The sequence below is a fragment of the Manis javanica genome, chromosome 10 (assembly GCF_040802235.1).
Source record: "Manis javanica isolate MJ-LG chromosome 10, MJ_LKY, whole genome shotgun sequence".
Taxonomy (NCBI): Eukaryota; Metazoa; Chordata; class Mammalia; order Pholidota; family Manidae; genus Manis; species Manis javanica.
The window spans coordinates 43,465,255-43,487,981 of NC_133165.1; the positions used below are offsets into that span (position 1 = coordinate 43,465,255).

Below are 22,727 nucleotides of genomic sequence, written 5' to 3' on the forward strand. Positions count from 1 at the left end.
GATGGCCATTTTGACAATATTAATTTTTCCTAGCCAAGAGCATGGGATAAATTTCCATTTATTAGTGTCCTCTTTAATTTCTCTTGAGTGTCTTGTAGTTTTCAGAGTATAGGTCTTTCACTTCCTTGGTTAGGTTTATTCCTAGGTATTTAATTCTTTTTGATGCAATTGTGAATGGAATTATTTTCCTGATTTCTCTTTCTGCTAGTTCATTGTTAATGTATAGGAATGCCACAGATTTCTGTGTATTAATTTTGTATCCTGCAACTTTGCTGAATTCAGATATTAGATCTAGTAGTTTTGGATTGGATTCTTTAGCATTTTTTATGTACAATATCATGTCATCTGTAAACAGTGATAGTTTAACTTCTTCCATACCAATCTGTATGACTTTTATTTCTGTGTGTTGTCTCATTGCTGTGGCTTGGACCTCTGGTACTATGTTGAATTAGAGTGGGGAGAGTGGACATCCTTGTCTTGTTCCTGATATTAATGGTAAAGCTTTCAGCTTCTTGCTGTTAACTATGATGTTGTCTGTGGGTTTGTCATATATGGCCTTAATTATGTCGAGGTATTTGCCCTCTATCATGAATGGATGTTGAAATTTGTTGAATGTTTTTTCAGCATCTATGGAAATGATCATGTGGTTTTTGCCCTTCTTTTGATTGATGTAATAGATGATGGTGTTAGATTTTTGAATGTTGTACCATCCTTGCATCCCTGGGATGAATCCCACTTGATCATGATGCATGATCTTTTAGATGTGTTTTTGAATTTGGTTTGCTAATATTTTATTAAGTATTTTTGCATCTAAGTTCATCAGGGATATTGGTCTGTAGTTTTCTTTTTGGTGGGGTCTTTGCCTGGTTTTGGTATTAGAGTGATGTTGGCCTCATAGAATGAGTTTGAGAGTATTCCCTCCTCTTCTACTTTTTGGAAAAGTTTAACGAGGATCAGTATTAGGTCTTCACTAAGTGTTTGATAAAATTTTAAGGATGATTGGTACTAGGTCTTCACTAAGTGTTTGATAAAATTAAGCACTGAAACCATCTAGTCCAAGGATTTTGTTCCTAGCTGGTTTTTTGATTACCAATTCAATGTGATTGCTGGTAATTGATCTATTCAGATTTTCTGTTTCTTCTTGGGTCATCCTTGGAAGGTTGTATTTTTCTAGAAAGTTGTCCATTTCTTTGTATTTCTGTGGTGTCCGTAGTGATTTTTCCTTTCTCATTTCTGATTCTTTTTATGTATGTAGACTATTTTTTTCTTGATAAGTCTGGCTAGGGGTTTTTGTTTATTTTCTCAAAGAACCAGCTCTTGGTTTCATTGATTCTGTATTGTCTTATTCTTCTCAATTTTCTTTATTTCTGCTTTTGTGTTTATTATGTCCATCCTTGTACTAACTTTGGGCCTCATTTGTTCTTCCTTTTCTAGTTTTATTAATTGTGAGTTAAGACCGTTCATTTGGGATTGTTCTTCTTTCCTGAGGTATGCCTGTATTTCTCTCTTAGCACAGCTTTCGCTGTGTCCCAAAGATTTTGTGTTATTGAGTTATTGTTGTCATTTGTCTCTGTATATTGCTTGATCTCTGTTTTCATTTGGTTATTGATCCAGTGATTATTTAAGAGCATGTTATTAAGCCTCCATGTGTTTGTGGGCTTTTTCATTTTCTTTGTGTAATTTATTTCTAGTTTCATACCTTTGTGGTCTACGAAGCTGGTTGGTACAATTTCAATATTTTTGAATTTACCGAGGTTCTTTTTGTGGCCTAGTATATGATCTATTCTTGAAAATGTTCCATGTGCACTTGAGAAGAATGTGTATCCTGTTGATTTTGGATGGAGTGTTCTGTGGATGTCTGTTAGGTCCATCTGTTCTAATATGCTGTTCAGTGCCTCTGTCTCCTTGCTTATTTTCTGTCAGTTTGGAGTGCATGGTATGTTGAAGTCTCCTAAAATGAATGCATTGCATTCTATTTCACCCTTTAATTCTGTTAGCATATTTTTCACATATGTAGGTGATCCTGTGTTGGGTGCATAAATATTTATAATAGTTATATCCTCTTGTTGGACTGACCCTTTTATCATCATGTAATATCCTTCTTTGTGTGTTGTTACTTTCTTTGTTTTGAAGCCTATTTTGTCTGATACAAGTACTGCAACTCCTGCTTTTTTCTCCCTATTCCTTTCATGAAATATCTTTTTCCATTCCTCTACTTTCGGTCTATGCATGTCTTCGGGTTTGACGTGAGTCTCTTTTAGGCAACATATAGATGGGTCTCTTTTTTAAATCTGTTCAGTAATTCTCTGTGTTTTGATTGGTGCATTCAGACCATTTACATTTAGGGTGATTATCAATAGATATGTACTTATTGCCATTGCAGGCTTTAGATTCATGGTTAACAAAGGTTCAAGGGTAATTTTCTTACTATATAAAAGCCTAATTTAACTCAATTTCTTATGCTATTACAAACAGAACTTTAAAGTTCTTTTTTCCCCTCCTTTTTCTTCCTCCTCCATTCTTTGTATGTTATGAGTCATATTCTGTTCTCCTTGTTTATCCCTTGGGTGACATCTATTTAACCTTAAGAATACTTCCATCTATAGGAGTCCCTCCAAAGTGCACTATAGAGGTGGTTTGTGGGAGGTAAATTCTCTCAGCTCTTGCTTATTTGAAAATTGTTTAATCCCTCCTTCAAATTTAAATGATAACCTTGCCAGGTAGAGTATTTTTGGTTCAAGGCCCTTCTGCTTCATTGCATTAAATATGTCATGCCACTCCTTTCTGGCCTATAAAGTTTCTGTTGAGAAGTCTGATGATAGCCTGATAGATTTCCCTTCACATGTGATCTTTTTACTCTCTATCTGCTTTTAAAAGTCTGTCTTCGTCCTTGATCTTTGCTATTTTAATTATTATAAGTCTTGATGTTGTCTTGCTTGCATCCCTTGTGTTGGGAGATCTCCCATGTGCACTTCCATGGCTTGAGAGACTATCTACTTCCCCAGATTGGGGAAGTTTTCTGTAATTACCTCCTTAGTGACACTTTCTATCCCTTTTTCTCTCTCTTCGTCTGGTACCTGTATAATGAGAACATTGTTCCATTTGGATTGGGCACACAGATCTCTTAATATTCTTTCATTCTTACAGATCCTTTTTTCTCTCTGTGACTCAGCTTCTTTGTATTCCTATTATATAATTTCTATCCCATTTGCTGTTTCTTCTACTACATCTAATCTGCTTTTAAATCCCTCCATTGTATGTTTCATTTCAGATATGGAATTTCTTAATGATTGAATCTCCAACTTAAATTTGTTCCTGAGTTCTTGAGTACTTTTCTGTACCTCCATAAGCATGTTTATGATTTTTATTTTGAACTCTCTTTCAGGAAGATTGGTGAATTCAATTTCATTTGGCCCTTTTTCTGGGTTTTGTGTGACTTGGGTCTGAACCATGTTCTTTTGATGTTTCATATTTCTGTGTGGTGCCCATTACTGCCCAGAAGATCCAGTCTCTGTAGCTGTTCAGCCCCTAGAGTGAGATTGTGGGTTATAAGGGAGTGGAGCTGGTGCCTGGGGGGAGGAAAGATCTGTTTCCTAATTCCCATCTGCAGTGCCTGTGTCCAGTGTCAGAGCCGGTGGGCCAAGTACACAGGTGTAAGCCTCTGTTGTAGGTGGGGCCTCCCTTCAGTTGGCCTGACGCCAGCCCAGTGACTGCTGGTTTGCAAACCAGTGATGGCAGGCTAAGAGGCAGGCGCATCAGTCTGCATGTCACTGTGGGGTTCCTTGGAACTGAGTAGGCAACTAGAGGTATGGAGTGCCTGAAGCTCTTCAAAGTTCCCAGCTGGGCATAGCGCACCCAGACAACCTTGTGCAGCTCTCCCTTCTCCTGTGCAGCAAGCTCCATGCAGACCCCACCCCTTCAGCAGCCTTCTCTCTGCTAGGAAGACTCTCAGACTGCCTGGCTTTCCTCTGACACAGAGTGATTGGGTGTGGAGCCCCTCCTCCACAAATGGCCGGAATCTCAGTCTCTCAAGCACTTCACTTGTCCAAGCTCCCCTACATCCAGAGCACCACACAGTGTAGGTTTCTGGTCCCAAAGTAGATCTCCAGGGCTTCAGCAGTCCCAGGCTTCTACCACCTTCCTGCTCCATTTCTCTTCCTCCTGCCGGTAAGCTTGTGGGCGGAAGGGCTCGGGTCCCACCAGATCAAGGCTTTCATACATTTGTATTAGTTTTCTTTGATGATGTCATCTTTGATTGATTCTTTGTGATCCTTGATTCCTTGCACTAGTATCTGCACATTTGAATAAGTGGTCTCCTCTTCCAGACTTTACAAGTTTGTTTTGTTAGAGGAACTTCTTTGCCAGTCAGTTCAGTTTGTGGTTCTGCATATTTCAGTGGTTTGTGCCCTTGGCTAGATGGCGCTTGCTATTGAGGTCTCTTTTGGGGCAAGGGCACTGCTTGTGCTCTGAGATGGGGCAATGCTGCCATATGGGAACAGCTGGATAGGATTGCTTGTTTGGTTCCCTGCCAAAGAATGGCTGTAGTATTGGGTCTGTGATTTCTCAAATTATCTGGTCAGGCTACCTGCTCAGGTAGGACTGGATGCTATATTCAGAAGTTGGGCAGGTTTGTGAATTTGCTTCCCTGCATGGGCGGGTTGTACAACTGACTCCACAGATGTTACCGATCAATGCCTGCAAACCCAAATAAGGTAGAATAGTCTACTGAACTCCTTGGGAAGATAGGATCATCATCTTAGCTCTGTAGATAAGTAGGGCTATTGGCTGGGGTCTCAGCTTTGGTGTTCTTTAAGTCGGCCTGTAGGATAGCCTATGCATTTGCTGGGCACTCTGATTAGGCTCCTTTTCTGGGTGGAATTATGATCCATATTCAGCTTTAGCTGGGGCTTTGAGTTTGCTTCTGTGTTGGGTGGGGTCATACAAAAAGCTCTTCTGGTGTGGTTCATTTGCTGTGAATTCAAATTAGGCAGAACTGTGCATCCAGTTCCTTGGCTAGATGAGGCCAACTGATAAGCTCAGCAGATGGGCAGGGGTACTGGCTTAGATTTTTACTCAAGCCCTGCTGTGAAAAGGAATGCAGTCTGCCAAGATTTCAGTGCTGGTTGCTGTGAGACTCATCCCCTTCTAAGTCTCAGTGTGATCTTTGGTGGTCATCTTGCAGATTCTCCCCATGATAATATGATGTAACACTGAAGTGGGCTTACTGGGAAACATGCCACAACATTGGGTGAACTGGATGTTCACCTCAGGCTCTCTTTTTCCTGCCACAAAAGCCATAGGACTAGTGAGGCCCTCTCAGTGTAGCTCTGTGCTGGCCTGTGGGAGGGGTGATGTACTCAGGCTGTAACTGATCCTCTTACCATTCTAATGTGGTCCTTTTCAATCTCTGCAGTCCAGGATGTTGCTTCATCCTCACTCCTGAATTCTAGAATTTTTATAGTGGTGTCTTTTCTACATATAGCTGTTTAGTTGGTCTTTCTGTGAAGGAGTCTGAAGTTGGGAATGACATATGTCACCATCTTAATTATTTGATGACATCACTTCTGAAATTGAATGTGATAAGGTGGAAGGGCTAGGTGCTGAGGTCCTGCTTGCCCCACTGCCAGAGGGATCTGTGTATAAGATGAGAAAGCAGAGACATAGAGGAAGTTCCAGGATCACCTGACATCAAAGGGCAGAGGGACCTGTGGCAGGTGACCCCACATGTGCTCACATGAGGCCTTCATGTTGAATCCACCTTGGACTTTGCATTCCCCATTTTGCCGCCTTTCCCACAAACCACTTCCTTTGCCCCATGTCCTTGCATGCCATCTTGCATCAGTGCACCAACTGACCCAAAGATCTTGTCCATTATTTCTTCAATTGTTTCTTCATCTTTGTTCTTTTTTCTTTCCCAGGAATTCAAATAATGCTTATCTTAGCATTTTTTATTGTCATATAGCTCTTAGACACTGTGTTTAATCTTTTTTCCTCATTCTTTATATCTGCTTCCACTTTTTAAATTCCTATAGACTTAAAGTTTAATAATTATTTCTTGACACAGTTGAATCTACTGATAAGTCCATCAAAAACATTTATTTCTGTCACTTTATTTATTAAATATTTATATATTTAATTTCTAATATAGTCACTATATTTTCTTATAGTTTTAATCCCTTTATTGAAACTTTATCTCGTATTGCACATTGAACACATTTTCCATTAGAGCTCAGTGCATTAATCATAATTATTTTAAATTCCTTTTCAGATAGTTTCAACACCTGTGACATAGAGTAATCTGAGTATGCTATGATAACTGATTTGTTTCTCAAGTTTTTATTCACTCTTTTTAAGTCTTGTAATTTTGGGGCTAAACTGGACATCTGTAAAACCATGTAGAGACTGAGATAGATTTTATGCCTATAAATTAAAATTCTGTTTCTCTAGTTTGGTCTTTGGTACAGAGATTTATATTTACCTAATCAAGAGTGGTGTAATGTTTGATTGAGATTTGCTGTTAGTATGGTTATTCTAAGCACACATGTGCTACAAATGCCTCTCATAATACATTGTATTTGTAGTGAGGACTCATGTACCAGAGAATTTTTCTCAAGAGTGCTTTATTATCACATTTAAGACCTCTTGTTTAGAGAATGCCTCTTGCAAGTTATTGTTACTTTACTTGACAGTTAGCCTGGTGATGGAGGACGGGTGTAGTATTGGGAGAGAATTATTTTTAAATCTGATTGTCAGTCTTATGCAAACATTCTGTATCTGTATCCAGGGGTGTCACATTCTAATGCCCTTTTCTAGTATAATTCTGAATCTATCAATAATTTCTGTATCCCCTCTAGTTGTTGACGCTTTTGTGTGTGTTCTCTTCCTACAGTAGGAATTTGCTTTCATCAGTGCCCTAAGGACAGGTGTTGGTTTTCCATTCCACTATATATCCAGGCTTTTGTTGTATAGTAGTATACAGGGAAAAGTAGTCTGAGTGGAGTTTTTTAGTTTTTGAGAAATATCCGTGTTGCTTTCCACAGTGGTTGAACTAATTTACATTCCCAACAACAGTGTAGGAGGGCTCCCCTTTCTCTTCATCCTCACCAGCATTTGTTGTTGCTTGTCTTTTGGATGTTGGCCATCCTAAGTGGTGTGAAGTAATATCTCACTGTGGTTTTAATTTCCATTTACCTGATGGTTAGCAATGTGGAGCATCTTTTCATGTGCCTGTTGGCCATCTGAATTTCTTCTTTGGAGAAGTGTCTGTTCAGATCTTCTGCACACTTTTTAACTGGGTTTTTTGTTTTTTGGGTTTTGAGGCGTGTGAGTTCTTGATGTATTTTGGATGTTAACCCCTTATTGGATAAATCACTTAAGATTATATTCTCCCATACTCTATGATGCCTTTTTACTCCTCTGCTGGTGTCTTTTGCTGTACTAAATGAAACTTTTGGGTTTGATGTAGTCCCACTTGTTCATTTTTTATTTTGCTTCCCTTGCCTGCAGAGATGTGTCCAGGTAAAAACTGCTCACACTTATGCTCAATAAATTCTTGCCTGTGTTTTTTTCTAAGAGTTTTATAGTTTCATGATTACATTCAGTAATTGAGCTTACTTTTGTGTATAGATTAGACAATAATCCATTTTCATTCTCCTAAATGTATCTGTCCAGTTTTGCCAACACCAGTTGTTGAAGAGGCTGTCATTTCTCCATTGTATATCCATGGCTCCTTTATCATATATTAATTGGCCATATATGTGTGGGTTTATATCTGGACTCTCTACTATGTTCTACTGATCTATGTGTCTGCTCTTGTGATTGTACCACGTTGTTTTGATTACTGTGGTTTTGTGGTAGAGCTTGAAGTTAGGAAGCATTATCTCCCCAGTTTTGTTTTTCCTTATTGGGATTTCTTTAGTTATTTGGGGTGTTTTGTTGTTCCATATAAATTTTAGAACTATTAGTTCTAATTTATTGAAGAATGCTCCTGGTATTTTGATAGATATTGCACTGAATCTGTAAATTGCTTTAGGCAGGATGGCCATTTTGACAATATTTGTTTTTCCTATCCATGAGCCTGGGATGTGTTTCCATTTATTGCTGTCTTCTTTAATTTCTCTCATGAGTGTCTTGTAGTTTTCAGGGTATAGGTCTTTAACTTCCTTGGTTAGGTTTATTCCTAGATATTTTACTCTTTTCAGTGCATTTGTAAATGGAATTGTTTTCCTGATTTCTCTCTCTGCTGGTTCATCATTAGTATGTAGGAATGCAACTGATTTGTGTCTATTAATTTTGTATCCTGCAAGTTTGCTGAATCCAGTTATTAGTTCTAGTAGTTTTTGGTGGATTCTTTAGGGTTTTTTATGTACAATATCATGTCATCTTCAAACAGTGACAGTTTAACTTCTTCCTTACCAGTCTGGGTGCCTTTTATTATTTTGTGTTGTCTGATTGCCTTGGCTAAGATGTCCAGAATTATGTTGAATAAAAGTGTGGAAAGTGGGCATCCTTGTCTTGTTCCCAGTCTTAGAGGAAAAGCTTTCAGCTTTTTGCTGTTAAGTATGATGTTGGCTGTGGGTTTGTTATATATGGCCTTTATGATGTTGAGGTACTTGCCCTCTATACCCATTTTGTTTAGAGTTTTTTTCATGAATGGATGTTGAATTTTGTCAAATCTTTTTTCAGAATCTATTGAGATGATCATGTGACCTTTGTCCTTCTTTGTTGATGCAGTGTATGATGTTGGTTGATTTTCAAATATTGTACCATCTTTGCATCCCTGGAATAAATCCCTCTTGGTAATGATGCATTTTTGAATTCAGTTTGCTAATATTTTGTTGGGTACTTTTGTATCGATGTTCATTAGGGATATTGGTCTGTAATTTTCTTTTTTATGGTATCTTTGTCTGGTTTTGGTATTAAAATGATGCTGGCCTCATACAATGAATTTGGAAGTATTCCCCCCTCTTCTAGTTTTTGGAATACTTTAAGGAGGATGGGTATTAGGTCTTCTCTAAATGTTTGATAAAATTCAGTGGTGAAGCCATCTGATTCAGGGCTTTGTTTCTTAGGTAGTTTTTTTTTTATTACCAATTCAATTTCATTGCTAGTAATTGGTCTATTCAGATTTTCTGTTTCTTCCTGGGTAAGTCTTGGAAGGTTGTATTTCTCTAGGAAGCTGTCCCTTTCTTCTAAGTTGTCTGATTTATTGGCATATAATTTTTCATGGTATTCATTAATAATTTTTTGTATTTGTGTGGTATACCCATTGTGATTATTCCTTCTTCATTTCTGATTCTGTTTAATTTATGTGTACATTGTCCTTTTTGGTGATAAGTCTGGCTAGTGGATTATCATTTTCTTTATTTTCTCTAAAGACCAGTTTTAGTTTTTATGGATTTTGTTATTTTAGTCTATTTTATTTATTTCTGCTCTGATCTTTTTTATGTCCCTCCTACTAATTTTGGGCTTCATTTGTTCTTTTTTTAGTTTCTTTAATTGTGTGTTTAGACTTTAATGGGTATTGTTTCTATTTTTTTAAGATAAGCCTATATTGCTATGTACTTTCCTCTTAGAACTGCCTTTGCTGCCTCCCACAGATTTCGGGCTATGTTTTTGTTTTCATTTGTCTACTGTATTGATTGTTTTCTGTTTTAATTTGTTCATTGATACATTGATTATTTATAAGCATGCTGTTTAATCTCCATGTATTTGTAGGTCTTTTGTATTTTTGTGTAATTCATTTCTAGTTTCATTCCACTGTGGTTTGAGACACTGCTTTTTACAATTTCAATCTCTTTGAATTTATAGAGGGTCTTCTTGTGGCCTTAAATTTGATCTACTCTGGAGAACATTCCATGTATGTTTGAGAAAAATGTGTATCCTTCTGTTTTGAGGTGAGATGTTTTGCAGATATCTGTTAAGTCCATTTGGTCTAATGTATTGCTCAGTGCTTCTGTTTCCTTATTCATTTTGTCCGATTGATCTTTCTATTGAAGTGAGTGGTATGTTAAAGTCTCCTAAAATGAATGTGTTGCAATCTATTTCCCCTTTAATTCTGTTAGCATTTCTTTTACATATTTAGGTGTGCCTATTTATAATGGTTATATCCTCCTGAACTGATCCTTTTGTTATTATGTAATTTTTTTCTGTTTCTTGTTAATTTCTGTGCTTTGAAATCAATTTTGTCTGATATAAATGCTGCTAATCCTGCTTTTTTCTCCCTATTTGTTGTGTGGAATGTCTTTTTCCATCCCTTCACTTTAGTCTGTCTATGTCTTTGAGTCTGGCATGGGTCTCTTGTAGATAGCATATAGAGTCTTGTTTCTTTATCCATTTTGCCACTCTATCTCTTTTGATTGGTGCATTTAGTCCATTTACATAATGGTGATTATTGATAGATATGCGCTTACTGCGATTTTATTTATTGTTTTCTGGCTGTTTTTTATATATCCTCTCTGTTCCTTTCTCCCTTGCTTATTCTCTTTTTTGTTAGTGATGGTTACTTTAGTTTTTTAATTTGATTTCCCTTTTGAAAAAATTATTTATTTATGTTTGTGTGTATTTATTGTAGGCTTTATTTTTCTGGTTACCAAAGGCTCAAGGATAACTTCCTTTCTAAAGAGTAGTATATCTTAAATTGCTGATTACTCTATTTCAAACACAATTGAAAGGTACCTTTTTTCATTCCTCTTCCTCCTCCACATTTTTCATAGTAAATGTCATAATCTGCACTTTTTGTGTATCCCTTGACTGGTTTTCTATATAGTTGATTTTGCTTTTCTGTTTTGTTCCAATTCATACTTGCTTGGTAATTAGTTGGTTTACTACCTTTACTGTGGGTTTATTTTCACTGATGAAAGCTGTTTAGCCCTGGAACTTTTCCATCTACAGTAGGCCCTTTAACATAACCTGTAGGGCTGGTTTAGTGATGGTGAATTCTGTCAACTTTTGTTTATCTGGAAATTATTTAACCCCTTCTTCAAATTTAAATGAGAATCTTGTGGGGTAGAGTCTTGGTTGGAGGTCCTGCTTCAGTACATTAAATATATCATGCCATTACCTTCTGGCCTGTAGAGTTTCTATTGAGAAGTCTGCTAATAGCCTGATGGAATTTCTTTATAAGGAGTATTTTTTCTCTCTGTGGCTGCTTTCAACACTCTCTCCTTATCCTTGAACTTGATGTTTTAATTATCATGTGTCATGGTGTTGTCTTCCTGGGGTTCCTTTTGTTAGGAGATCTTTGAACTTCCATGACCTATTTCCTTCCTCAGTTTAGGGAACTTCTCAACAATTATTTATTAAAGAGACTTTCTATCCCTTTGTGTTTCTCTTCTCCTTTCTGTACCCCTATTATGCTAATATTATTTCATTTGGATTGGTCACATAATACTCTTATTCTTTCATTCCTATAGATCCTTTTTTGTCTCTGTTCCCCAGATTCTTTTTTTTCCTGTTCTCTAATTTTCACTTCATTTACCATATCCTCTAAATGTCCTAGTCTACACTTAAATCTCTCCATTGTATGTTTCATTGGATATACTGTATTCTTCAGCTTTGAGTGGCTTTTTCTCATGTTTTTATCTCTGTTGAAGTCCTCACTGAGATCTTGAATACTTTTCTATAAACCTGTGAGCATGTTTATGACTTTTATTTTGAAATATTTTTCAAGAAGATTGGTGATATCTGTTTTACTTAGTAGTCTTTCTGGGGTTCTCTTGTAGTTTTGTTTGGACCATAATCCTCTGCCTACTCATTTTATCAGGGTTTCTGTGTTTCTTCCATTGTATTAGATAGATCTGTTATGCTTCCTGGCCTGTAGAGTAATAGCTTTATGAAGAAGGCATCCTTTGGTGCCCAGAAGCTCAAGATTCTTTATTGTCTAGTGTCTGGATTTATTTTGTAGGGGACCCAGGTTTTGGCATGCCATAGGCATGGCCACCTTCCTATCTAGTTTCTGTAGTGGCCTGTCTGTATGGGCAGTTTGCTTTGGTCACGTCTTTGTGATCAGCTCAGGAGTCTCTGTTGAGCTCACTGTGGGAGGGGCCACCCTCTGCCTGGCCTGCAGCAATGGTGTGGCTGCAGGTTCAGTGAAATGGGAAGACTGATGTTCAGCTCTTCCACAGCCAGATGTGCAGTACTGGGCTTGGACACCTTCAGGGAGGAAGGAGCTCTTCTGGCTGGCTCCTTTAGTCACCTCCCTGGTTGGGCTGAAATGGAGCCAAGGAAGCCAGGAGTTTCTCCCTCTGCCTTCCAGGCAGCAAAGTCTGATCCTACCACTGGGCCAAGTGGGTTGGCTTTCAGCATCACACACAGGGAGGAGACTTGGGGATGCACTGCCAGCAAGGGGGATGGAGCTTCTGGGTCTCTTCAGAGTTCCCAACTGTTGGAAGGTAGAGCTCTGTCCAGCTTAATCCCCAGAATGCATTCATTTTGCTTAACTAAGACTTTGTAACTGTTGACCAACAGCTCTCCATTTCCTGTGCCATGTAGCATCTGGCGACTTTTCTATGAGTTTGACTGTTATTTTAATATCTGTGTGGTCTGTAGTACTATTCTTTCATTTCTGACATGGGCAAATAATGTTTTGTATTTTTTAAATTGGCCTAGCTAGATTTTTGTCAATTTTCTCTTTCAAAACAGCTAATTTGACTAAAATTTTCTCTAATATGTGTACATTTTCTACCTCTTTTATTTTTGCTCTCAATTTTATATCTTTTATTTTTCTTCTGAAACTTTTGTCCTTTTACTTATTGCATGCATTCTTTCCTTTTGTCCTTAAGCACATTTATAACAGATGCTTAAAAATCCCTTTCAGCAATTCTAGCACCAGATCATCTTGCTGTTAATTTCCATGGACTATCCTGGGATGCAAATTTGAGAGATTTTAGCATGTAACCTGGTGTTGTTCCAGGAGGAGGGGATTCTCCACCCAGGACAAGTTCCCTATGAAATCAATGAGGCTGTATAAAGACAAGGGCAAGAAGTTGGGGGTGCTAAAGGGAGTTAATACCACATTCTCACAGCAGTGAGTCGCAGTTGCTTTTGGCTCCAGTGCTGCTCACCCCAACTCCCCAGCATAAGCTTAATCATCTCCTAGCACCAGGGTTCCATGGCTTCCCTCCACCAGCCACTGTTTTCTCCTAGTTCTCCCTCTAGGCTTACCTTCTCTGTTCTCCATCTCCCTGCCCCACACTTCCACCACTCTCTCCCTGTTATCACAGCCATCTGCTTTCCTACCCCAGCACTGGGAGGAACACTGTGGGTGGGTCTCTGGTTACTAGCAGATGCCCAATGATACATACTAGAAACTGAGGGGAGGTAAAAAGCTAACCTTTTCAAACAATATGGCCTCTCTCTCATTTACCAACTTTACATTTCCCTGTATGGCCCTGGAAGATGACTGGTTAGCCAGAGATAGGTAAGATTCCTCAAGGGAGGAACAACCTAAGACAGGCACAGTCGCAGGGGGGCCATCAGGTGAGAAATTGGGGATCAACAGAGGTGAGGCTTAGAACCTCACCCCCCCTGTTTTGAGAGAAATCTTTTGCATCCGTGGATGTTTTATTGCCCTTGTCTAGCTTGGATTAACACATAGTCTACAGGCACACACCTGATCATCTACATTTGCTCTCTTACAGCACTGGACTGTGTTTTCTACCTTTATCTTGCATCTACTTACCACTTCAGCATTTTATTAATAATAATAATAATAATAAAGGGAGAAATGTGGGATCCACATATAAATCAAGTATAAAAATCAAATGAGTATTCATATTTGACCTGATTGTTTATAGTTCATAATGCGTGATCAAAACCAAAAGTTTCTGTGATGACTGCCCTTGTACTATTCACCATGTAAGAACTTATTCACTATGTAAGAATTTGTTCACTATGTAAGAACTTGTTCGTTATGCTTCAGAAGATTGGAGACTGACGAAAATTAGGCTTGGGGTGCATTAATGATTGTGCATTGAGCATTGACTTCCCTATACAGAATTTTATTGTTGTTAACAACCATTTGATCAATAAATATGAGAGATGCCCTCTCAAAAAAAAAAAAAGAAAGAAAGAAACTGAGGGGAGTACGCTGAGTGGGTATTTTCTCTCTACCCCTCCCCTGCACTCAAACGCCCATGACTGACCAGCTGTTCTGTCCCTGGTAAACATCTTTCCACTCTTGTAAGTATGCATAGCTGGCTCTTATATGTATATACATTGGGTGCTAATCAGGCCAGGTGGGAATCCCTGTCAGAAATTTCCATTTTTTCTACACTTGGATATTTGAATATTACACTGCAGTTTCAGGATATTGTAATGTTATTTCAAAGAGTGTTAATGATTTTATTTTAGCAGGCAATTAACTTTTTTGACCTAAATTGAAAATGTTTCCTATGTAGAAACTGTTTTTCTGTTAAATACTTTTGCCTATATCTGAGCTATTTATAATTGTTCTCATAGATTCTACTTCAGAGGTCAGCCAGTAACTTGCATATACTACATACATAGAGTATGAGAACCTTCTCCTTATTTCCTTTCTGGAATTCTACCCACATTCTCCAGCAGCTGTGGTTTCCCTGAACCCTGTCCTTTAGTTCTTCACGAAAGAAAGGATAGAGGATTTTTAGGAGAATGTTTGATGTTTTGTGTGGCACTGACTTTGATTTATACTCAGGCTAAAAGTTGTCAAGATGTAAACTCATCATGTCATTTCTTCTTCCAAATGTTGCTCCTCTTTAGTATCTGCCCAATTTTGTTCACCCTACAGTTCTTCAGGTCGTTGTGTATTTATTTTTGGGCAGTTTGCAGTTATAAGTGAGAAGATTGGATCTACTAGTTGCTTAATTTGTGATGCTGGAAGAGTAAATGCTTCATTAAAAGAATTATTATATGTTAGATATTGTGGTTTTTCTATTCTTTGAGTCCCATTTATTTCTAGAATTTTCATACCATTCCAAAATTATCCATCACTTCATCTGTTACATCAACATTTCCTGTATATTCTTAAATATATTATTCATTATTTTATACTATCTGCCAATTTTATATTCTCATTGTGTGGGTCTTTCTATTGATTGTGTTATCCTTTGGCTATGGCACACATTTTTTGCCTGTTTCTTCATATCTAGTAATTTTGACTATTCATTGGGCATTGTGGATGATAGATTGTGGAAAGTCTGGATTCTATTATATTTCTGTAATGAATATTGAATTTCATTTTATCAGGGAGTTTTATTACTAGTAAATTATTTGTGTCCTGTTGAGTCATGGCACTATGGTTTTTAAAGGTAGATTTTAGTTATACCCTTCAAACTTGGAGTTATAACATAGAAATTAGAACATAGTCCTTAGACATAGAACCATAAGAACATAGTCTCATTCTTATACTAAGGCTTTTAAAAGTTTAAGTGAAAAGTCCAAAGTGTTTACCAAACTTGCCTTTCTTGGGTGAAACTTTAATTCCACAAAGTGTCTTCCTTAGTACTTTCTAGGACCACTGCTGAAATTCCAGCTAGGCACTTTCAGAATGCCAGCTGTTCTCTCGTCACTGAGCTTTTTAAAAATAACATGTTCACTTGAAGAGTTTGGCTTAACCAAGTGTTTCAAAGTTTGCAGATTTACATCTTCCTCTTTGACTTGCTTTTCCAGAATTTCTTTCTCAATATCCTGGTATTTTGGCAATCTTAATCTCTGAATTTACTTCTTTGGCCAACACTGTCATTCCGCTTGTGCCCTACTTTCTAAGCACATTGTTTACTGGAGAGTAGCTTAAACAGACTATGTGAATAAACATGGTTTTACCTATTATTCTACCTTATTTCCAGTGTTTGATTTCATCTTGTTTCTGCCTGCTTTTCTTTCCTTCCAGTGGATTTACAGTTATTTCTAATTGTTAATATGAATAGATGTAAAATGATAGGTTACTTTATCACTACAAACTAGGAATATACACACAATTTTGTATGTTAAATATTTTACTTATCATTTTTATATAACTATTTTTTAATTTATTAAAGCATTTCACATAAATATCTTAATGACTTAAGAATGCCTCAGTGTGTGGATGACTATATCATCATTTGTTTGGATATTATTCTGTAATATGGAGTCCTACATTTGGATGTTAGAGAACTGTAACAACCACTTCATTGTATAAAGCATTTTTTATGGATGTTTGGGAGAGATTTCCAGGGGTGAGATAAATGTATATTGTTAAGCTTTCTTTGATTATTTTTTCCACTTAAAAAATCAGTTGGTTAATTGTGTATAATATTAATAGGTTTCTACTTTCTAGGTTGTTATTAGCAGTGGATTCCTTCAACAATTTGATATAACACAAATTCTTGGCATGTGACAAATGTGAAGTCAAAATTTTTAGCAGCTTTAAAAAATTTCAAGTGAGCTCAGGTTTTCCTACATAGATTAATGTATTCCCAAATACAGTTGGCCCTTGAACAATATGGTTTTGAATTGTGCAGGTCTGCTATCTACAAATTTTTTCAGTAAATATATTGGAAAATTTCTTGGATGTTTGTAACAATTTGGAAAGATATTTCTTTTCTCTAGTTGTAAGAATTCAGTATATGATACATATACAAAATGTGTGTTAACGGACTTCCAATATTACTAGCAAGGATTCCAGTCAATAGTAGGCTTTTCATAGTTAAATTTGGGGTGATTTAAATTATATGTGGGTTTTCAACTGCCTGAGGAGTCAGCACACTTAAGTCCCATATTGGTTAAGGGTCAGTTATATATGTTAATACAATGAAGCAAAATAAAATTTTTAGGGAAAATTAGTACTTTGCAGTGATACATTGGACTTTCTTGTGTTACTTCTGTAAAGTACTGTTTTAAAATGTATAAACAGTCTTTTTGAGTGTGATCAGATAGATTCACTGTTTATAAAAACGATATCAAAGTTCGTGTGTCTGAACAGAGATTTCTTTGCTCACAAATTTACTTCATTTACATGTTGTCTGAATTGTGATAATCAAATGATAATCAGTTTAGTTTCTTTGACACACTACATTTTGAAATAGTATCATTTTCTATTCTAATTAAAATGTTCTCGTTTTTTTCTCTAAGCAGAAAGAAGAAAATATCCGTTGCTTAACTATGCTTAATCATTTTGGTTTTGATTGCTTGCCTCATCAGTTAGCCAAGAAATCTATTCAACAAGGATTCTATTTTAATATTCTCTGTGTGGGTAAGTGCCAAAGTCAGCAGAACTATTACTTAATTTTCCCAAATGCTTATTTGAACTTATCTTAAGCATCATAACACTGGTGCTGTTAATTCAAGAACATGTCTTCATGTTTTTTCGGTTTCCATCTTCTTAGCCATATTTATTTGTTGTTATTTCTTTAAATTTTTCATTGCTTTTCAAAATCTGATATAGCTCTGTGTATATTTTCTTTCTATATTATGTCAGTGACTACATCAGAAGCAACATGTACACTTTTAAGGACATCCCAGTGTTTAAAATATTTAGGAACCTATAAACCACTTTAGTTGTTCAGAATGTTCCTCTTCTCAACCATCTTATGCCACAAGATGATGTATCTGTGTTTATTATAGGGGAAACAGGAATTGGAAAATCAACACTGATTGAGACATTGTTTAATACTATTTTGAAAGATAAAAAATCCTCACATTTTTACTCAAAGGTTGGACTTAAAATTCAGACATATGATCTTCAGGAAAGCAATGTTCAGTTGAAATTAACTGTTGTTGAAACAGTGGGATATGGTGACCAAATAAACAAAGACTCCAGGTTAGTGTTTTCTTATTTTAATTTTAAAAGTTTTTATTTCAAAGAATTTACCTTCTTTCTCCATGGACTAAGTTATAATAGTCTTCTAGAGTAATTGAAAAGTTTCCTATGAGATTTTAATTCTTTACTGAATAACTAATGTTCTCCTTTGTTGTGAAATAGATATTTTTGTATCTATGTGTCTTATTTCCTTATGATATTTTTGGTATAACCAATTACAGCAAAAATTTATTGGTATAGTTTCTTAGTTTTGTTAGGAAGGAAAGGACTCGACTCAGTGTCGTATGTAAGTCAGATATAGTGAGACAAGAGACTAAAGTCAAGAAAGTAAAATAAGTTTTAATACACTCTGTATAGAGTAACAGAGTGAGCCTGCCTAAGATAAGACAGGCAGGCATGGATGCTCATTCTGAGGCTTCTTTTATGTGGTTTGTGGCAGGGCAGAGAGGTCCTTGATTGACAGCTGTCAGCTCTCTAGGCTTGTTCTGATTGGTGAAATGGGGACAGGGGCTGTGCTGTGCCTGTGCCTCTGATATTTCTTATCTGGGGGAACCCTGGACATTTCTTGAGTCACTCTTGGGCCCTGTGGCTTCATCTGATTAACTCTTTGAGTCATTTCTGGCTTTCTGGTTCTATTTGATCAACTCCCTGAGTCATCTTTGGGGGACCTTTTCTCCTTTTCATCCTGCTCATTTCTGTCTTTCTGCCTAACAGTTTCAGTTAATTTTCTTATTTCTCCTTTGGGACTACAAAGATTTTTATAGTTCCTATATCAGATGTAAACCATCTGTGTAAAAGGGAAATAAATTATGATATAGGAATAGCTTTATATTCTTACTCCTTTTTGAAATTGATTTATATTTATTATTTTTTAACAGGAAAAATCACAAAATTTAATTATGTACATATGGGGAAGCCATAGACATGGTTTTCTTGCATGTTTATTATTATAGATTACTCTCCAGTTAGATAAAGTTAGCTTTCAAGTGAATATATTTTTCATTTACTGACTTTTTGTGTGTGTAACTTAACATTAGATTCTGCAGTGTGCTGAAGCTGGTTCATACAAGCTTGTGAGAGCAAATTGCATTCATCTCAGTTCTACATGCAATTATACTATTTCAGTAGATTGACATAAAATACAGTACGGTATTCACACCACAGAAATCAGCAAACCCTACAAATCAAAGTTATTTTTCCTTCCAGATATCCATATTTTAAACATTCACTAGCATACCACAGGCTAAAGGCAACTTTTTAAACAAATACTTAAGTTCTAACTTAAATATGAAAATGATTTGTGTAAAACTTAAAAGAATAGACAGTAGAAAAGGGGCTGAAACAAAGACAGATGATACCTTGCTTTAAATAGTTATTAATTTTAAGTATTAATTGAAAGGAAAGGAGCGACACACAGCAGCAATTCACCGGAGAAATCCGCTTTATTAGGAAAAGGTGCTGGGTTATATAGGAAGGGGCATGGGGTGATTGTGGTGTTACTTCTACGGGGCTGGTGGCTGTTGGCTAGGTGCTGGGATTGGGAGGGGGGCGAGAGGTGATTGGGCTTCAGGTGGCGCCAGTGGGAACCGAGGACCCCGAAAAGAAGCCGGAAGTTTGCCATCTTACTGGTGGGGGCCCTTCATTCCCCCCTTTCTCCTCTATGGGGTTGTGAATATTGCTTTTTCTCTGACTGCTTCCTGCTGAACAGGGGCAGAGAAGGGAGTGAGGGCTTGAGGATTGGGAGGAAAGTGTTGATAGGTCTCCCCACAGTAAGGATGAGTAGATGTGGACTTCTTCAGTTTGGAAATCAATGAAGGTTCCCTGTAACCATAGGTCGAGGACCTGTTGATACCAATGGTGCCAAGAGGATATGGGTGTCAGGAGCCAGGCGTCTGTGGCCATTGTTTCCAGGAACAGTTTCCAGTAGAGAGAGGGGTCCATCTCACCGTGTGGTGAGGAGGTCACTTGAGGGTGAGGGATCTTCTGTGGCCAGAAGCTGGTAGTTCCTGCGTAAAAGCTGGTTGAAAGCTTGATTAGAGATTTTTCTGACTTGGGATTTGATGAACTTTATTATACAGGGTAAGAAGAGACAGGCGAGAAGAATGACTATTATGGGGCCTGCAATGGGCCAGACCCAGGTATGGAGGGAGTTTTTTAGTATTGAAGAGAATGGGTTGGAATTGGAAGCAGAGTGGAGGCTGGAGGCAAGGTCGGTGAGTTTGGTGATGTCAGTTTCTACAATGCCGGATTCGTTGATGTAATAGCAGCACTCTTCCCGGAGGAAGACGCAGGTGCCGCCTTTCTCGGCTGTAAGCAGATCTAGGGCCCACTGGTTTTGAAGGGTGACCTTAGCTAGTGAAGTGACCTGTCTTTGGAGAGAGGCTAGGGAATCGGCAGTGGATGTCAGGGCTCCCTCAAGTTTGGCATTGAGATCTCTAACTGCCCATAGAGAGTGACCCAAGGGTCCTCCCAAAAACCCTGCCCCAATGGCTGAGGTGATCAAAGAGATACCGACTATGATGGGAAGGAAAGCAGCCATTTTTGTGCGTGAGGGCCAGGGAGGTTGGAGCTCAAGAAATTCTGCCATGCTGTAAAGTGTAAGCTGTGGGATTAGGGTGACGAGAATGCAGGGTGTATCGGAGTTGAGAGGCAGTGAGTTGGAAAGACTGCCATTACACCAAAAGAAGTATCCCAGTTGCGTAAAAGTCTTAGAGCCAGAGGTAGGGGTGTAGATAGAGAGGCAGTGAAGTGCACTGGAGGGGGTGGAGTTGGGCCTACACAGTGGTGGATGGTGAGATGATCTGCATATTCTGGTTCCCATAGAGGTATGTCTGCCAGGGGGTGGAGGGGTTGTCCTTCTGCACGGAAGGAATAGTTGGAAATATTAAGGGGCACGGCGGCCAGCAGTGGGCGCTGTAGTGATACGCACAAGAAACAATTGGTTGTGTTGAGGGTGTAGCTGAGAAAGATGGTGGTGTCTTGAATGAGCTGTAACCAAGAGTAGGAGGAATCAGAAGATGAAGAGGCGCCATCAAGAGTTTTGATAATAACTTTTTCGGAATGTCTGATATCTGATGCAACTTGAGAGATCTGGGAGTGAGAGGGAACATACTCTCGAGAGATATAAAGGGTACCATGGGGGGTCGAGGACCCCCTGTGGTAAACTGAGGCTGTGACTCCACCAGCCCATAGAGAGTCCCAGGGATCTGGGATTGATAAGGAGAATGAGCCGTTGGGATATTTCATGAAACGTTTGGAGGAGTAATACTGTGGGTACTGGAAGTTACCCATGTAGTGAATGGTGCAAGACCAGTAGGGACATCCCCCGTAGGTGTCTTGCCATCGCCTGCAATACGCTTGTCTTTGGTCATAGAGGAAGCAGAGGTAGGGAGAATAAAGGTAGCTGTTAGTGAACACTTCAGTGGAGGGAGGAAAGTGAAGGTACAAAGGCTCAGAGCAGCCTTTCAGAGGGCAGTCTGATGTGGCAATGAGGGCAGTAACTTTTGTTTGATGCTGTGTGTAAGTCTGTCTGACTTTGAATTGCCATACAAAGGAGGCTGGGGTGGCAGGGAAGACAATACGAATGAGGAAAAAAAGCGAGAGAGTGGTAAAGGAGGAAAAAGTCATGATTCGGGTATGGATGGCAAAGGGGGTGAACGGGAGATGCGGATCTTAAAGGGATCAGAGGGATGAGGCGTGGTAGAGTAGACAGCATCTTGGGCAGTATCCAAAGGACTCTGGATTGTGACTGATGGGTCTTGGGTGTCCAGAGAAGGTGGGTCCTGGGTATTTGGTTTCAACCTGGAGATATGAATCCAAGGGGTGACAGAGTTATCAGGCAGTGAGAGCTTGGTGGCCGAGGGGGTGCAGAGAATAACTGGGTGTGGACCTTCCCATTTCAGGGTGAGAGAGGGCTGATCCTCTGGCAGCTTATAAAACACTAGTTGGCCGGGCTGTAAGACAGGAGGATTTTGGGAGGCGGATGGATCAGGAAGGAGCCAATCCTGATATTTCCACAATTCAGTGCGGAGGAGAGAGAGTAGTGGAAGGGCCATATTGGGAGGAATTGGTCCTTTGCGGAAAGGGAGCCCTGGGGGTAGAATCGGGCAGCCGTACATCATCTCAAAGGGCGACAAGAAGGAGGGTTTCTTTGGGAGGGCCCGAATGCGGAGTAGAGCTAAGGGAAGTAAGCGAACCCAGTCAAGGTGTAGTTCTAGAGATAGTTTGGTCAGGATGTCCTTTAGAGTCCTATTGGCTCTTTCTACTTTTCCCAAAGCTTGTGGTCGATAAGGACAATGTAAATGCCAGGGGAGCGAGAGCGACTTGGAGAGGTTCTGGATAATTTGGGCCGTGAACTCAGGGTCGTTATCTGATTGGAGGGAAGTGGGCATCCCGAACCTAGGAAAGATCTGGGTGAGGAGGATAGAGGCAACCGTGGACGCTCGTCTGTTAGTGGTGGGGAAAGCTTTGACCCATCCTGAAAATGTATCTACTAACATGAGTAGGTATCTGGTACACAATATAAGGGGCATGTTAGTGAAATCTATTTGCCAATCTGCAGCGGGAACATTACCCCTGGCTTGATGAGCTGGGAAGGGTCGGGCCTTGAGGAGGGGTATTAGGGTTAGTGCGTTAGCAGATGGTGCACCTGCAGGTGATTTCATTAAGTAGGGTTTTGTCTTCATGAGAGAGAGAAAAAAAAGATTGTAAAAAATGGATCAAGGATTGGGGGCTGGGATGGAACAGATCATATAAGAGGTGGAAGAGAGACTCTTTGTCCTGGGAAAAGAGGGTGTCTTGTGATCAGTCTAAAACTGCAAGGGCAGATGGATTGTTGTCTGGTGTGTCTTCTGATAGGGCAACTGACCGGGCTACTCTGTCAGCTTTGTTGTTACCTCTTGCAATGGGGAAGTCATCTTTTTGATGTGACTTGCAGTGGACTATGCCTAGT

The 22,727-nt window shown here is 38.7% G+C and overlaps 1 protein-coding gene across 5 annotated transcripts in view; it reads left to right on the forward strand.

Annotated features, from left to right (window-relative positions):
- Positions 1 to 22,727, forward strand: part of SEPTIN14 (septin 14) — a 234,356-nt gene that overhangs the window by 85,683 nt on the left and 125,946 nt on the right. For all 5 annotated transcript variants that reach the window (XM_073215254.1, XM_037003114.2, XM_037003112.2 and 2 more), the window contains 2 exons: positions 17,092 to 17,209; positions 17,581 to 17,776. In XM_073215254.1, coding sequence (XP_073071355.1) covers positions 17,092 to 17,209; positions 17,581 to 17,776 — 314 coding nt within the window. The remainder of the gene's footprint in view (positions 1 to 17,091; positions 17,210 to 17,580; positions 17,777 to 22,727) is intronic.